Source organism: Nerophis ophidion, linkage group LG24 (assembly GCF_033978795.1).
Source record: "Nerophis ophidion isolate RoL-2023_Sa linkage group LG24, RoL_Noph_v1.0, whole genome shotgun sequence".
Classification (NCBI taxonomy): domain Eukaryota; kingdom Metazoa; phylum Chordata; class Actinopteri; order Syngnathiformes; family Syngnathidae; genus Nerophis; species Nerophis ophidion.
Window position 1 is genome coordinate 14,140,541 of NC_084634.1, and position 18,539 is coordinate 14,159,079.

The 18,539-nt window shown below is 39.6% G+C and overlaps 1 protein-coding gene across 3 annotated transcripts; it reads left to right on the plus strand.

Annotated features, from left to right (window-relative positions):
- The first annotated feature begins 563 nt into the window (after nt 1-563).
- LOC133542116 (protein FAM177A1-like) lies at nt 564-17,771 on the plus strand. 3 transcript variants are annotated; one of them, XM_061885964.1, is made up of 6 exons: nt 564-684; nt 816-1,031; nt 4,980-5,046; nt 10,162-10,259; nt 10,321-10,473; nt 14,329-17,771. In XM_061885964.1, the coding sequence occupies exons 1-6, from the start codon at nt 640-642 to the stop codon at nt 14,647-14,649; spliced, it is 900 nt and encodes a 299-aa protein (XP_061741948.1). In that variant the 5' UTR covers nt 564-639; the 3' UTR covers nt 14,650-17,771. The 3 variants fall into 3 exon arrangements, with proteins under 3 accessions (XP_061741948.1, XP_061741949.1, XP_061741950.1); XM_061885965.1 differs by having other exon boundaries at nt 14,771-17,771; XM_061885966.1 differs by having other exon boundaries at nt 10,321-14,473.
- Nucleotides 17,772-18,539: the final 768 nt, after the last annotated feature.

An 18,539-nucleotide genomic window follows, 5' to 3' on the forward strand; every position in this document is an offset into this window, starting at 1 on the left:
TTGAACTGAACTCTCGCGGCTGTGTTGGAGCCACTATGGATTGAACTTTCACAGTATCATGTTAGACCCGCTCGACATCCATTGCTTTCGGTCCCCTAGAGGGGGGGGGGGGGGTTGCCCACATCTGAGGTCCTCTCCAAGGTTTCTCATAGTCAGCATTGTCACTGGCGTCCCACTGGATGTGAATTCTCCCTGCCCACTGGGTGTGAGTTTTCCTTGCCCTTTTGTGGGTTCTTCCGAGGATGTTGTAGTCGGAATGATTTGTGCAGTCCTTTGAGACATTTGTGATTTGGGGCTATATAAATAAACATTGATTGATTGATTGATATTAAACAAAATTGAATTGATAAAAAATAAAATCTTCTTTATATTTGCCCACCAATACTAATTAAAACCCAGATGAAAGGTAGTCCATGCTTTATATAAGTTATATACATCAAGAAAGATCGTTGTATTTGTCTAAAATCATCAAACGTTAGCCTTTGACGTACAATGCGCAACCTGCCAACATTTTCATGTAAAGGAGGCTGGCGAATGTTACGTTGTTTACGTAATGTACGTCACTTCCGGTCCGGTCGGCGGGGTGGAGGACAAGAGAGGCGTAGCAAGCATCCTCACACTGGAACTAAACCCGTCACAATGGGCGATGTTTCGCTGTATTTGACCGACACGTCCGTGGAACAGGTATATAAACGTCACGACTGTGTATATTCACATATACATTTATGATTAACGACGACATTGGCTCGCTGGGTGTAGTTGTTGGTGCGCTGTGTGTGCGTGTACAAAGATCGTGTATTCATGCGTGTGTGCAGCGTTCTCCAACCCTAAGTCCAAAAGCAAGCAGGGATTTTAGGATGTTGGAGCTGGGCGAGAACCGGAGAAATGTCCAAAGGGAGAAGACACCTCGGAGGATCATCCATTTCTCCAGCGGGGAGACCATGGAGGAGTACAGCACCGACGAAGAGGAGGAAGGAGGGAAGGAGGCAGAGAGGAAAGACCTGCTCTCCTCCCCTGTTGATGCTGTGAGGGTAGGCGATCTTTGTCTACCCTGTCTATAATGTTGTCTTTTTAATATTTATTTTAATAATATTTATTATTATCATTATTATTAAATCATCCATATTATTATACATTATCACATATGTATTATTACTTTGTTTATTCTTATTATTCGTGTTAATTGTCTGAATGACAAACAGCTTGTCATCATTACGTGAGCTAAATACGAGCTAAAAAACTAGTGCGCTAATCACTAGCTGGCACCACCATGATAATTGTTGGATGGCAACCAGTAAACTACTCACTAGCTGGCAACTAATGCGCTAATTGTAGCTGGCAATCAGCATGCTAATTGCTAGCTGACGGCTAGTACGCTAATTGTAGCTGGCAATCAGCATGCTAATCGCTAGCTGACAGCTAGTACGCTAATTGTAGCTAGCAATCAGCATGCTAACCGCTAGCTGACTACTAGTACGCTTATTCTAGCTGGCAATCAGCATGCTAATCGCTAGCTGACGACTAGTACGCTTATTGTAGCTGGCAATCAGCATGCTAATCGCTAGCTGAAAACTAGTACGTTAATCGCTAAATAGCAACCAGCATGTTCCTCACAAGCTGACAACTAGTGTGTTAATTGCTAGCCGGCAACGGGTACACTAAACCGTAGCTGGTACTAACATTGATAATTGATAGCTGGTGCGCTACTCACTAGTAGGCAACTAGCATGCTAATTGCTAGCTGACAAGTAGTGTGTTGATTGCTAAATAGCAACCAGTATGTTCCTCACGAGCTGACAATTATTGCTTTTGTAATTGGTTTCCGGCAACAAGTGGGCTAAACGGTAGCTGGTGCAAGCATGCTAATTAATAGCTAGTTTGCTACTCACTAGTTGGCACGTAGTGGGCTAATTTCATCCATCCATCCATTTTCCTACCGCTTATTCCCTCTGGGGTTGCCGGAGGCGCGGATGCCTATCTCAGCTGCAATCGGGCGGAAGGCGGGTATACCCTGGACAAGTCGCTACCTCATCGCAGGGCAGTGGGCTAATTGTAGCTGGCAATTAGCATGCTAATTGCTAGCTGACAATTAGTGTATTAATTGCTAGCTGTCAACTAGCATGCTAATCTCTAGCTGGCTACTAGCATGCCGATCGCTAGCTGGCTACCAGCATGCCAATCGCTAGATGGCAACTCGTGTGCCAATTGCCAGGTGGCACTACGATGCTAATATTTAGCTGACAACCAGTGTACTACTCACTAGCTGCCAACTAGTACGCTAATTGTAGCTGGCAATCAGCATGCTAATCGCTAGGTGACGACTAGTGTGTGTCAATCGCTAAATAGCAACCAGCATGTTCCTCACGAGCTGACAACTAGTGCGTTAATTGTTAAATTGTAGCTGGTGCTAACATACTAATTGATAGCTAGTGTGCTACTCACTAGTAGGCAACTAGCATGCTAGCTGACAAGTAGTGTGTTGATTGCTAAATAGCAACTGCTCATTAGCTGGCAACTACTGTGTTTGTAATTGGTTCCCGGCAACAGGTGCACTAAATGGTAGCTGGTACTAACATGCTAATTGATAGGTAGTGGGCTACTCACTAGTTGGCAACTAGCATGCTAATTGCTAGCTGACAAGTAGTGTGTTAATTGCTAAATAGCAACCGGTATGTTCCTCACGAGCTGGCAACTAGTGCGTTTGTAATTGGTTCCCGGTAACAAGTGCACTAAATGGTGGCTGATGCTAACATGCTAATTGATAGCTAGTGCGCTACTCACTAGTTGGTAACTAGTGGGCTAATTGTAGCTGGCAATCAGCATGTTAATTGCTAGCTGTCAACTAGTGCATTAATTGCTAGCTGTCAACTATCATGCTAATCGCTAGCTGGCAACTAGCATGCCAATCGCTAGCTGGCAATGAGGGTGCCAATCGTTAGATGGCAACTAGTGTGCAAACTGCCAACTGGCACTACCATGCTAATTGTTAGCTGACAACCAGTGTACTAGCTGGCAACAAGTATGCTAATTGTAGCTGGCAGTCAGCATGCTTATTGCTAACTGACAACTAGTGTGTTAATTGCTAAATAGCAACCAGCATGTTCCTCACGAGCTGACAACCAGTGCGTTAAATGCTAGCCGGCAACAATGCTGTAATTGGTTCTCTGAAACATGTTCACGAAACGGTAGCTGGTGCAAACATGCTAATTGATAGCTCGTGCGATACTAGTTAGCAACTATCATGCTTATCGCTAGCTGAAAACTAGTGTGTTAATCGCTAAATAGCAACCAGCATGTTCCTCACGAGCTGACAACTAGTGCGTTAATTGCTAGCCGGTAACAAGTGCACTAAACGGTAGCTGGTGCTAACAGGCTAATTGATAGCTAGTGCCATACTCACTAGTAGGCTAATTGCTAGCTGGCAACTAGCATGCTAATCGATAGATGTCAACAAGTGTGTTAATCGTTAGCTGACAACTTGTTTGTTTACCGGGAAGTAGTGTAGCTGGCCCGAACATGCTATTTACTAGCTGACAAGTGTGTCTACTACCTTGCTCTCTTTGTTTTCTATTTTCTACACTTTTTTGAAGCCTCTTTGTTTGTGCTGTCCTCCAAATCTAAACATCAGACATGGAAATGATCAGCTGGACTCATGACTCAATTGACAAAATCTTTTCGACGAGGAAAAGAGGTTCTGGGGAACCTGGTTACCCTGATGAAACCTGCTGATTGGGCTGGGCATTGCTCTGGTGTATCGTCAAATTCGTAAGACGGTGGCAGCAACTCCAGGGGCCCTAAGGCTGTTCGTCACAATGGAAGGTTTGGGCCGGGCTGTGGGATCACAGAGTGGGGTGGTTTCTGAACTGAATCGCAAGATGGATCACATCATGGAAAAGCTGGTTGAAAGGGAAAAATTGGATTTGAGGGCCAGCATGGACGAATAGAACGGACAAGCCATTGTAATGTCTGCTCGCGGAAAAACAAAAATCCTAATCTATTTGACTCGATCGAATGGCCTTGAAGCTGCAACAACAGGAGCAGGCTGTTCTGAAAAACACCCCTGAGGACACCTCAATGAAGGACGCTTTTGACCTCCCTCCCCCCAAGACACCTGGAGTCAAACTTTTGCTTGTATGCAGAACGGGTCGAGGCCTATGGGCACTACATCATCACACCCAAGACAATAGGCATATATATATACACACACACACACACACCCTCCCCCACCCTACGCCTTCACCACCACTTGATTCCCCTTCATAGCAGCAGTCGACCTCCAGCCCACCCCCCACACACACACACACCCTACCCCCCTCTCTTGCGAGTTGTCGTGAATAAATGTAGTAACATGTTTATGTGTGCGTGGCATGGGTTTTTTTTCCCACTCCAGACTAGGCCCCCTTAGGAGCCCAGTCTAGATTCTTTTTTTTACTCATCCTCTTCCACAGCGTTTTACCTTTTTCCCACCTTTTACGGAGCGCCTTGAGGTGACCCATCAGCAGTCCTGTTTTGTAACCCTGTACACTGTTTGTCTAATCTTGAACGGGTTTGTGCTAAAAACATAGTTTGGTTTTACTTGTTGCAATGACAATGAAGACCTATCCTACCTTTCCTAAAGATGCAATAAGCGCACCCTTGCTAACATCCTGCGTCATTTGACAACAGGCACCACCTTGTAAAGACACACACTCAGGCACACCGCTCTCATGAAACATCACTCAATCATCGATTCAATGGCCTGATATTGCAAAGACCTGATGGATGAGAATATTCACATGCTCGCTACCCAATGTGACCTCCTTTTGAATAGCCATTGTCAACATATGTGTGACTTTTTATTTGGACCTAATGGACACAGTAGTTGAGTCTGTAGAGGTTGTTGTGTACTCCTGCTATTCCATGCTGATGATGAAATTGTAATCATTTACAGATGCTCACAAAATACACAAGCAGCAATTTCTCATGTCTTTTGTGTTGCAGTCCAAAATGACTTGGGGTCCCTACTTCTGGTTCCACATGTGGAGAGCTGCATCTTCAACTATTTCAGGTTGGTTTACCACAATCATTGCTTCTAACAAAGACTGCAGTTATGTAACGCCACACTCAGGTTGCCAGCAGCCGAATACATTTTGATTACTGTTATTATTATTGTTTATTATTTATGTTATATTATGTTACCTCTCCGTAGCCATTGTCTAGTTTAAAAAGAACTTCTAACATAATAGAATGTGCGCTTGCTTGTTCTTCCTGAACAAATTAGCTCTGCAACAGTTAGTTGATTAAATCAATTAGAAAAGAGCTTTGAGTTGTATTCCGTTGCTTTGATTTATCGATTATGAGTGTTACTAATAAATAATAAAATATGGACCAGTTAAAAAAAAAGTTGATTATAAGATAAGGTAATGTATGTGAATCAAAGGTAACAGAATGTGAAAAAAGGTAAATGGAAGGGAAATAGAAGGTTAAAAAAGGAAATAAAAGTTACAAGATGGTAATTAAAGATGTTTATAAAAAAAAAGGGCAATAGAAGGCAAAACAACTTAAATACATGGTAAAAGTAGTAAATAAAAGGAAAGATTATGTAAATGAAAGGTAAAATAAGGAATATGGACAGTAAAAGTAAATTAAAGGTAAAAGAAATACATTTAAAAGTAAAGTAAGACAAACAAAAAGTAAAAGAAATTAATAGAAGGTAAAAGTGGTAAATAAAAGGAAGGTAAAAGAAGGATTACAGAAGGTAAAATGAGTTAAATTAACGGTAACTAAAAGGTGATAGAAGGTATCGCTAAATAAAAGGTAAAGTAAGTAAAATATAACAGAAAAGAAGGTAAATCCAAAGTAAAAGAACAGTGTACAGGAGGTGAATAAAAGGTCAAATAAGTTAAATAGAAGGTGAAGGAAGGTAAGTAAAAGTTGGATAGAAAGTAAATTAAAAGTTAAAAAAGAAGCTAAAAGAAGGTAAGTGAAAGGTAAAAAAACAAGTTGGGTGAATGAAAGGTAGAATAAGTTAAATATAAGGTAAATTAAAGGTAGCCAAAAAGGGAAATATAATGTAAATAAAAAAAGTAAAATGAGTTCAATATAAAGTAAATAAAAGGTAAATAAGTTCAATTAAAAGGTAAACAAAGTTTAAATGGAATGTAAAATGTGCTAAGTAAAAGATAATAGAAGGTAAATAAGGTAAATAACGTTAAATGTTATTTAAAATAAGTTAAGTAAAATAAGGTAAATCGTAGGTGAGTAAAAGTTCAAAAGGAATATTGAAGCTAGCTAAAAGATAGTAATAGAAGGTGACGGCAGGTACAAAAATCCTAGTGTATTTCAACTTTTTTCACTAAAACACACATTGAGTCCACTAAGTGTATTCTCAGCCATTACTCGAGTAATTGAATAAACTCATCGATAGATTACTGGTAGACTACAATAATGGATAGTTTCAGTCCTACAACACAATATGAATGTGTGCTCACAAAGCGAGTGGTGGCAGCATGTGTGAGGTGTGCACTGGAGCGAGCGAGAAAGAGAACGAGTTTCCGGCTGTAACAACCGAGGCATGAGTCGGCTGTCCGTCATAACCTATAAACAATAAGGTCAATGTTATCTGTAAATGACATGCAGGCGAGGGCGTACGTAACAACATGCTTGTTGTTTTTTGATACAATGTCTACCACTTTACAGCGAAGCACAATTTCTGGTATATAATGGTATAAATCCTCTCATAAATAACAACAATTCTAAAGTATTTGCTAAATATAGCTAATGGATCATTTCTGCTACGTCTTATTCCCTGGCAAAGTTAAAGTTAAAGTACCATTGGTTGTCATACACACTATGTGTGGTGAAATTTGTCCTCTGCATTTGACCCATCCCTTTGATCACCCCCTGGTAAGTGAGGGGATCAGTGGGCAGCAGCTTTGGCCGCACCCGGGAATCATTTTGGTGATTTAACCCCCAATTCCAACCCTTGATGCTGAATGCCAAGTAGGAAGCTAATGGGTCCCATTTTTATAGTCTTCGATATGACTGGGTTTGAACTCACAATTACCGATCTCAGGGCGGACACTCTAACCCTGTGGTTCTTAACCAGGATTCAATCGAACCCTATGGGTTCGGTGAGTTGACCTCAGGGGTTCGGCCGAGGTCAAAACACACCCGACTCTTCGTGTAAATACAAATTTCTCCCTGTTGGCATATTACGGATACGGCAACAGCTGATTGATTTGCAGGTGTGTAATTTGTTGTGAGTTTATGCACTGTCTTAGTGTTGTTGTTTGAACAAGGTGATGTTCATGCATGGTTCATTTTGTGCACCAGTAAAAAAAAACATGGTAACACTTTAGTATGGGAAACATATTCACCATTAATTAGTTGCTTATTAACATACAAATTAGTAACATATTGGCTCTTAAAGGCCTACTGAAATTAGATTTTCTTATTTAAGCGGGGATAGCAGGTCCATTCTATGTGTCTTACTTGATCATTTCGCGATATTGACATATTTTTGCTGAAACGATTTAGTAGAGAACATCCACGATAAAGTTCGCAACTGGAGAAAAGCCCTGCCTCTACCGGAAGTCGCAGACAATGACGTCACATGTTGAGGGCTCCTCATATATTCACATTGATTTTAATGGGAGCCTCCAACAAAAACAGCTATTCAGACCGAGAAAACAACAATTTCCCCATTAATTTGAACGAGGATGAAAGATTCGTGTTTGAGGATATTGATAGCGACGGACTAGGAAAAAAAAAAAAAAAAACGCGATTGCAATTGCGTTGCATTGAGACGGATTCATATGTTTTTAGACACATTTACTAGGATCATTCTGGGAAATCCCTTATCTTTCTATTGTGTTGCTAGTGTTTTAGTGAGTTTAATAGTACCTGATAGTCGGAAATGTACGTCCACGGCCGGGTGTTGACGCACAGTGTCTCAGGGAAGCCGACGGCAGCTGTATGGACTGCACAAGCTCCGCTGATATCCGGTAAGAGGTGACTTTTTAACCACAATTTTCTCACCAAAACCTGCTGGTTGACATTCGGTCGGGATCCATGTCCGCTGTGATCCATACTAAAGTTTCACCTCCGTGAATTTTAAACAAGGAATCACCATGTGTTTGTGAGGCTAAAGGCTAAAGCTTCCCAACTCCATCTTTCTACTTTGACTTTTCCAATATTAATTGAACAAATTGCAGAAGATTCAGCAACACAGATGTCCAAAATACTGTGTAATTATGTCGTTAAAGCAGACAACTTTTAGCTGTGTGTGTGTGCAGCGCTCATATTCACGTACACGTCATCATTACGCGACGTTTACAAGAAAAAAGTCCCGGGAAATTTAAAATTTGCAATTTAGTAAACTAAAAAGGACGTATTGGCATGTGTTGCAATGTTAATATTTCATCATTGATAAATAACCAATCAGACTGCATGGTGGGTAGTAGTGGGTTTCAGTAGGCCTTTAACTAGTCATTAAGTACTAATTAAAGCCTTATTCAGCATGGCCTTATTATAACTCTAACCCTAACCAAATAACTCTAAATTAAGTCTTTATTACTTAGAATATGTTCCCCCTAGTGTCCAAATAACTCTAAATTAAGTCTTTGTTACTTAGAATATGTTCCCCTATACTAAAGTGTTACCAAAAACGTACAACTTTGTCTTGGATTTGAAAAAAAAAAACATTTTATTTTTCACTAAAGAAGGGTTCGGTGAATACTCGTATGAAACTGGTGGGGTTCGGTACCTCCAACAAGGTTAAGAACCACTGCTCTAACCACTAGGCCAGTAGTTCTCAAATGGGGGTACGCGTACCCCTGGGGGTACTTGAAGGTATGCCAAGGGGTATGTGAGATTATTTTTTTAAAATATTCTAGAAATATCAACAATTCAAAAATACTTTATAAATATATTTATTGAATAATACTTCAACAAAATATGAATGTAAGTTCATAAACTGTGGGGGAAAAAAATACAACAATGCGATATTCAGTGTTGACAGCTAGATTTTTTGTGGACATGTTCCATAAATAATTATGTTAAAGATTTCTCTTTTTGTGAAATTTTCTTTAGAATTAAGTTCATGAATCCTGATGGATCTCTATTACAATCCCCGAAGAGGGCACCTTAAGTTGATGATTACTTCTATGTGTAGAAATCTTTAGTTATAAATGAATCCTTTGTTTATTTTTCAACAAGTTTTTAGTTATTTTTATATTTTTTTTCCAAATAGTTCAAGAAAGACCACTACAAATGAGCAATATTTTGGACTGTTATACAATTTGATAAATCAGAAACTGATAACAAATTGCTGTATTTTACTTCTTTATCTCTTTTTTTTCAACCAAAAATGCTTTGCTCTGATTAGGGGGTACTTTAATTTAAAAAAATTTCACAAGGGGTACATCACTGAAAAAAGGTTGAGAACCACTGCTCTAGGCCACTGAGTAAAAGTAAAGCAAGCGCGTATGAGGTGTGTTGTGAAGCAAAGTTATGCCACACCTACACTCATGTTGCATTCACACACCATCCATCCATCCATTTCCTACCGCTTATTCCCTTTCGGGGTCGCGGGGGGCGCTGGCGCCTATCTCAGCTACAATCGGGCGGAAGGCAGGGTACACCCTGGACAAGTCGCCACCTCATCACAGGGCCAACACAGATAGACAGACAACATTCACACTCACATTCACACACTAGGGCCAATTTAGTGTTGCCAATCAACCTATCCCCAGGTGCATGTCTTTTGGAAGTGGGAGGAAGCCGGAGTACCCGGAGGGAACCCACGCATTCACGGGGAGAACATGCAAACTCCACACAGAAAGATCCCGAGCCTGGATTTGAACCCAGGACTGCAGGAACTTCGTATTGTGAGGCAGACGCACTAACCCTTCTGCCACCGTGAAGCCCTTGCTTTGTAATTTGTTAATGAGCAAGGGCCAACCGGAAGTCCGCATTTGTGATAGACTTCCACAAATTAAAAAAATATATGAAAACACTGTAGTAATGATACTCGAAAAGCAAGTACTGGTGTATTTTTTGTGTGTTTGTATCGATACTTTTGACGACCCTAGAACATTGGTTGCTGTGCATTTGCGCCATACAAAAAGTTTAAAAATGAAAAGGTGGAAATTGATTCTTTTTTCCACTGCTTTCGTTCCAGCCTGTGATTACCTCGGCGAGAGAATGGCCTCCTTCTTTGGGATTACATCAGCCAAGTATCAGTACGCCATCGATGAATACTACAGGACAAAGAAGGAGGTCAGTTCTGTGATAAATTTGTGTCAAGACAAACTGCTTTCACGCTTCCTCGTGTGTCAAGAGGGAGGAGGAGAAGGAGGAGACCCGCCTGTCAGAAGAGGCCGAACGTGCCTTCGACCAGTCGCGTTCCCAGGAAGGAGACGGACCAATCGAGGGGGCAGAACGTCCCGTTGCCCCGCCTCATGTGACCTACCAGATCCAAAACGAAAGCCAGGTATCTTCCGTCACCTTGGTCGTTCCTGCCATCGTCACGGCGACTTAGGCTTGCCTGTATGTTTGTTTGGAAGGCACATGTGTGCCATTTTAACAAGAACGAATACAACAAACGTGGCTCGCAGTGCCATTGTGTTGTGGTTACTTAATGGTTTCCACTCGCAAACTGCATTTTGGGTCATTAAAATGGCCGTGACTCGATAATGTGCACTGTTATCCCAGCAGGCACAAGTCGTTGATACAACGGTTATTATACATACAAAACTGACTTTAAAACAACGTTGCAAAATAGTTGTTTTTGTCAACTGAGACAACATTGAGTTCTACCATTGAATCCACGTTGTTGGTCGGGAAATGACCAAATTTCTAAGGTCAAATGAACGTCACAACCTGACGTTGAATAAACGTAGTCAAAAAGCATGTTTCAACATTGTATTCGTGTTGTAGAATATTGGTTGGGAAATAACCAAAATTTCAACGGTCTAATCAAAGTCAACCCAACTTTGGTTAAATTTTGTCAAAAAGCATGTTTCAATGTTGTATTCGTGTTGTAGAATATTGGTTGGAAAATGTCTAAAATTTCACTGGTCGAATCAACGGCAGAACCCAACATTGATTAAACGTCGCCAAAAAACCTATTGTTTCAATGTTATGTTTGAGTTGCTCAACGTCAGGACGTAATTCAAAAAGTTCTCAACGTTGTTTTCATGTCTTCTGCCTGCTGGGATCTCCTAAAGTGAGACATTTGTCTTATTTTGTTTCTTCTTCAATGTGGTTGTGACTTTAAGGGCCTGATCTACCGAAGGTTTGCATGTACTAAAACACGTAGTCGCACGCAAAGCTGATCTACTAAACTTGTGCGCCGAGAATGAGCAGAATTTTTATTTTTCCTTTTAAATGCATAAAATGTTGATTTACTTAAAGCCCACAATAGGTGGAAGAGACACAAATATAATCACTTACTACTGTTTCAGATGTAAATAATGGAAACGTGATTAATAACTGAAAACTTGCGGATAAACCTTGGCAATAAATCGATATTATCGATAAAATTACATGTTTTGTTGTAGACTATTCAATAAAATAAAAAATCTATATTTTTCTCCTCTTGCTGGGCACATTTCTATCTCCCAGGGGCTTCCTTAGGGTCCTCATTCTTCCTTATTTCCTTAGTGGACATTCACACGCATCTTTTAAAACATGGCTCACGCTAACGCAAACATTTATTCCAAAATAATGAAAAGTGCTGTCAGTGGTTGAGTTTTGCAGCAACAGGCGTGGAACAAATGACTGTGCACTGCAAAGTTTGTGTAAAAAGGCCAGCAGCACAACAAACTAATTCCAGCGTTTGAAACTGGAGCATCGAGCCAAGTAGAGAAAATGCAACTCTTTGCAAAGCAAACAAGAATGAAACTACAAACAAACTTCCGCCAAAAAGCAACTTACTGTACCAAGGTACCACGTGTGATTAAAAATTGAGCGCAGTGTAAAACAATTACTAAAGTGGTAGTACTTTGTGTCGCTGAAGATGCAGTGCCCAAACATTGAAAAAGTCGTTTTTTATTCCACCGAATAAAACTACAGAGAGCTCCCATAGCTGCATGTATTTTATTCAAGACAAGATTTAAGTTTGTACTTTATCAATCTTAAATGTTGGAGTTTTATTTACATGCATCGATATGCCTCATTTTTGTCTCCCACAGTAAGCTCTATGTTGACAAATTTTAATAGATTACAACAACGCATGTTTATCAACACATGAGCAAAAGTAAATATGCAAGAATCAGCTGCAATAGCAAAATTCTATCTGTTGAGTTTTTTTAAAAATGATTTTCTACAAAGTCCAATTTATATCTATTTTAAAAAGAAGCCCCTTTATTAAAATATAATTTTGCTCAGTCAGATAGTGTATGCTGTGCTATTTCAACCTACTAGTTTTTGATCAAATAAAAGCAAAACCCCTTTTAAATTATCTGCCTTTTTTTTATTATTTGGTTTATTTAAATAGTAAGGAAAAAATCAAGCCAAACGTAAATTGAATTTTTTTGTGAAAAGATTGGAGTCTGTCATCTAGCTTAAATGCTAACATGAAAACAAGAGACATTCCCTATTTAAAAAGGAAATAGCCCAATCTAAACTTAAACAAACACATTACTGTCCGAGCAACTAAGATGTTCAATTGTGTACATTAAACCAAGGAGCTGTGCTCTCTTAGAACACAGTGATCGCTCTATGTACAAGACAAGGTTGTTATGGTGCGTTCAAGGACCGTTCAACAGAGTGGGACGTAACGCCTGCCAGAAATATTAAATAATAAGATATTTTATTTAGTACGCATTTTTTATGTAAATAACTATTTAACTGCTACAGTACAAGCCATTATTAAAAACAATAAAAGCTTAACCATTCAATCAATCTTTACTTGTATAGCCCTGAATCCGGAGTGTCTCAAAGGGCTGCACAAGCCACAACAACATCCTCGGCTCAGATCCCACATCAGGGCAAGAAAAAACTCAAGCCAATGGGATAACAATGAGAAACCTTGGAGGGGACCGCTGCAATGGACGTTGGGTGGATCTAGCATAATATTGTGAGAGTCCAGTCCATAGTGGATCGAACAGAATAGTGAGTGTCCAGTCCATAGCGGGGCCAGCAGGAGACCATCCCGAGCGCAGAGACGTCCCCAACTGATACACAGACGAGTGGTCCATCCAGGGTCCCGACCCTGGACAGCCAGCGCTTTATCCATGGCCACCGAACCTGTCCACCCACCCTCCCCCCTTCCACTGAGGAGAGGCAGGCTGGCAGGCAGAGCAGAAAAGAAACGGCAGATCATCTGGTCCAAAAGAGAGGTCTTAATTAACTATTCAAAATAAGGACGTTAGAATAATTCACCTTTAGGTTCTGTTGTCAAGATTGCGTTTCCAAAAGCTCAGAAAAGTTGGGACAGATGAATAATTGTGTAAAACCTCACATGGATGAGTTTGTGTCTCTGTACACTGCAAAAAGTCAGTGTTCAAAAACAAGAAAAAAAAATTACAATAATTTGGGTTATTTTATTTGAATTTAGCAAATTTATCTGCCAATAGAACAAGAAAATTCGGCTTGTCAAGACTTTCCAAAACAAGTAAAGTTAGCTAACCTCAATAAACCCAAAAATATCTTAAAATAAGTATAATCTCACTAAGAAGTGCACTTTTCTTGGTAGAAAAAAAGAGACTTTACTTAAATAAGTAAATGCCAGTGCCATTATCTTGACATAATGACATGTGCTCTGAATCATGAATTTTATTTTTTTTTCATGCTTGAAGTTAGAAATGATACCTTTAAAAAGGTAGTTTTATACTTGTGAGTATTGATGACACAGCTTTGCATCAGTTGATATTCTAGTTTCAAGCATGTTTTACTCAATATAGGTCATCAAATCTCAGCAACAAGCTGTAATATCTTTCTGAGATCATTTAGGACCAAAACCCATAAAACAAGTAAAACACTCAAACATAAAATCTGCTTAGTGAGAAGAATTATCTTATCAGACAGAAAATAAGCAAATATCACCCTTATTTTAGATATTTCATCTTACTTAGATTTCAGTTTTTGCAGTGTAGTGATAGCCGGTAGTACACACAAACATCATTTAATTATGCTGTCTCCCTGCAGTCTTAGTAGATCACCCGCAACACGCCCACTCGTAGTACACAGTTGTATAATATGCACACACCATTTAGTAGATCAGGCCCTCGGGGTCCTATTTAGACGTAAGACTTCACCGGTGTTTGTGTCACGCCAAAACAGTGACTGGAGCAGCCTTCCAGAAGTTGCAAGTCAAAATGAGCTCTTGTGTGCCTTTTACTAGACTGTGCCTGGACCAGCACTTCAGCCAAGGCAGCGTTACTCACAGTTAATGTACAGTAAATGTTCAGTACGGTCAATGTACAATAAGACACATGTTTCTCAAACGGGCATCGACTTCCTGGGCTGTCCACCACACGTGGTATATTTATTGTCTTTTTATTTTACACTAAATCTGTGTGGAAGCACTGCCATTTCTTCTCCAGTTACTGTCAAATTGTGTACACTGGAAATGGTTGGCTACGATTTCCTGATAAACACATGCACTAAATTCCACTACTTTTGTCCTACACTTTGCCCCCCTGCGGCTTATAAAACAGTGTGACTAAAATACAAAAAAAACAAGCAATATCACTGAAAATGTGTGTTATTGTTTGTGTTTGTGCAATGGTGCCATTTTTTTGACGGGTTCGCTCACTGCAGATCTTCATCGCCCTTTTGTTTAGACTGAGCTTTCGACCGGAAGCAAAAGTGCCGTTTCGTCTTCTAGGCCTCCACTCTACGCAACAGTTGTAAGTTTTACAATATAACTTAAAACAATTCTTACTTACTAAACCGTCCCATGTGTGATGTGTGTAGGAGTGTTTTCTTGCATATTTGTTCGTGCAATCATAATGTGATAAAGCTGGCGTTGTTAGCATTAGCTAGTATGCTAACACGTTTATGAGTACCTGTGTTAATATTATTAACTTATAATGGCATTCTTATTGTATTGTTTCAGTTCCTTTATTGCCGTGTTACAGGCACTGTTTGGAAACAATTAAGGTATGTAAATAAAGATTTACAAAATGTTTATTTAATCAACATTTGCATGTATTTGTATTTATTAAACACATCACATTAAATGATGTTAATTTAATATACAAAAACATATATCTTTTTTATCTTTTAGTTTTTATCACAGCTTTTGTTCTCCACAAAAAAAAAAATAACAATAATAATCGAAACTTTTATATGCCATATTTTCTGGACTATAGAACACACAGGTAAATAAACTGCACCCACTATAATTTGGAATATTTTTTTCCATATATTAGCCGCACTGGACTATAAGCTGCAGATACGGTTTGTATGTTGTGAAATGAGTTATTTACACATAAATATTCTGTAAATGTTTATTTACATACCTTAATTGTTTCCAAATGGTGCATGTAACACTGCAGTAAAACGTCTGATCAAACATAACAGAAGTCCTCGTCATGGACCCGTTAGCTCTCCAATCAGCTGACTCCATAACTCCACAGTGACGTTTTGGTGAATTTACAGAGGAATTAGTGAAACTGAAACAATACAAAAAGAATGCCACTGTAAGTTGCTAACACAGACACTCGTAAATGTGTTGGCATATTAGCTCATGCTTACAACGCTAGCTTTATTAAAAGTTAAAGTACCAATGATTGTCACACACCACTAGGTGTGGCGAAATCTGTCCTCTGCATTTGACCCATCCCCTTGTTCACCCCCTGGGAAGTGAGGGGAGCAGTGAGCAGCAGCGGTGGCAGCGCCCGGGAATCATTTGTGATTTAACCCCCCATTCCAACCCTGGGATGCCGACCAACAGGACACTCACATGATTTCATTTAGATGAAGATTCAGTCGCATTCCTCACAAAAGTCGTTGCAACTAGCGACTTTTTGTGTCTTTTTCGCCATGTCGGGGGGGGTGTAAAAGTGGATCAGCCTGTCGTTCCACGGCCACATTTGTCTACTGGAAGGTGAGAGATGCATGAATTATAATCTAAAATTTACTTTTAGCAAGTTTGAGACCAAGCAGAAGCAGGCGTGTGTCAACAATAGCAATGTAAGCTAGCATTAGCTCACTGCATATCAATAACGCCGCTAAAATAGTCCGTCTGCGTCAGCGCTTATAATAACATCTCATATTTGGTTAATTTTCAGGTCACAACGTGTAAATGGAGCGTTGTTTGCGCTTTCTGGATGTTTTTAGAGAGTATAATGAGAGGTCGCTCAACCTGTTGACTCAATTGTTACATATTTACCATTTGGATTGCATAAAAAAAGCCAAAAAGTTAAAGTACCCATGATTGTCAAACACACACTACAGGTGTGGAAAAATGATCCTCTGAATTTGACCCATCACCCTTGATCACCCCTTGGGAGGTGAGGGGAGCAGTGAGCAGCAGCGGTGGCCGCGCCCGGGAATAATTTGTGGTAATTTAACCCCCCATTCCAACCCTTGATGCTGAGTGCCAAGCAGGGAGGTAATGGGTCCCATTTTTTTAGTCTCTGGTATGACTCGGCCAGGGTTTGAACTCCCAACCTACATAGTATGCTGCAATAGCACATACAAATATGCAAGAAAACACTCCTACCGACATCACACATAGGACGGTTTAGTAAGTAAGAATTGTTTTAGTTATATCGTAAAACTTACAAACGTTGTTTGGAGTGATGAATGAAGACTCCATAGGAGTAGAAACGTTACGGACGACTAGAAGACGTAACGGCGCTGTCACTTCCGGTTCAAAGCTTTAAACAGCAGGAAACAATGTAGGCCTTCACCCAGCAGGTCTTGCAGGGAGCAAACTCCTCCAAAAGATGGCGCCATAAAACAAACACCAATTCAGTGTCTTTGCTTGTGTTTAACAAAAACTATTTGCATTATGGCTGTCAGCAAAGAAAAATACGTAATTTAGCCCCACTGTTAACTGAAAATTTCAGACTACATTTTTTTTTATTATCTTGGAACATTATCTTTACATAAAGAAAAATGGCATCAAAAATGTAAAGGATCCCACAATTGTTTTTATTTTCATTTACATTACAAAATAATTCATAATCCTGTTTTTTTAGTCATCAAATTCTTGTATTTAATATTTATTATTTGATATATTTATTTAAAATGTACTGTATAAAAAGGTATAAAAGTTGACTTCCACAGCAGTCCAGGACAGTGATTCTCAAACTGTGCTACCAGGCTCCATTTAGTGGTACGCCAAAGAATCGCGTGATTAAATACTCAAAACACAGTCTTACTGTTCAAACTGTGTGTAATGTTACAGTGACAAATACAAAAAACTGCCTTGTTTTTAATGAAAATGTAGGCCTACTGCGCTACTGTATTGGAATGTTGGTCATTAGGGTGGTAGTTGGAGAGCCAAGGGTTTTCTGAGGCGGTCCTTGGTGAAATACGTTTGAGAAGCACTTGTCTTGGAACAGAAATTGTTGGGCCCACCTGTACTGTACGGCATGTTTAAGACGACATACTTCAATCTTGTTTGCTGGTGTACCTAATGCTGTGGCCGTTGAGTATGATTGATTTGTATTTGACTACTTTTTTTGCTACTTTTTGTAAATTAACAAATTATATTCATGTATTTACTGTTGTATAATACTTGATTTAGCCATTTTTTTATATTGTTTTCATAACACTGAAATAAACTGTCGATAATAAAGACTGCTCTCATGGTTGAGTGAGATGACACAACGAATCGTCACACTTCCTGTCTCGGTGCGTCAGCGAACACGAAAGCTTTTGTCTGGCCGTTCAGAGCCCCTTACTGTACTCGGTACATGGTGTGATATGGAGCATCTCTACAATGCTTGCTTTGTCACTGCAACTATCAGCCACGCCATTAGGTACACCTGCACATTCAAATCCTATTCAATACAATACTTCTACCTGAGCGTCTGCCTTGAAGAAGGTTACAATGCTCAGTTTCTATAGACCTGTGAGAATTTATTAATATGATTGACTAAAAAAAAAAGGAAAATGTTAACAGTTAGCACGTTAGCCAGATAGCATCAGGTAACAAATCATATAACGGTTAGTATGTGGAAAGCACCAAAATGTATCACTCTGGGGTGTATACTTTGAAAAGATCTTAGAATTATAAAAAAGCTGACAGTAAGCATGTGTCAAATGCCAAAATATGGCATTGTGAGGTGTTTTTCTAAAAAAAATTGCCAAAAAAGCTAGCATGCTAATTTTAGCATGTTTATATGTTAACCGCTAGCATCTGTCGATTGCCAAAATATCAGACTCTGAGGTGTTTACCTGTGAAATTAGCTAAAGGCAAACATGATAGTGTCAACATGCTAACAGTTAGCATGCGTACCAAAGTATATGACAACTGCGAAAATAGCTAAAAAAAATTTGTATCCTAACAGTTAGCATGTTTCAAGTACCATCATGTATAACTCTGGGGTGTATACGTCCAAAACGATCTTAAAAAAATGAATAAATAAAAGGCTA

Bases quoted from the DNA above. Each gene is read 5' to 3' on its own strand.
- LOC133542116 (XM_061885964.1), top strand. From the start codon at position 640: ATGGGCGATGTTTCGCTGTATTTGACCGACACGTCCGTGGAACAG. The intron at 685-815 runs GTATATAAACGT...GCGTGTGTGCAG, and splicing joins CCGACACGTCCGTGGAACAG to CGTTCTCCAACCCTAAGTCC. The intron at 5,047-10,161 runs GTTGGTTTACCA...CTTTCGTTCCAG, and splicing joins TGCATCTTCAACTATTTCAG to CCTGTGATTACCTCGGCGAG.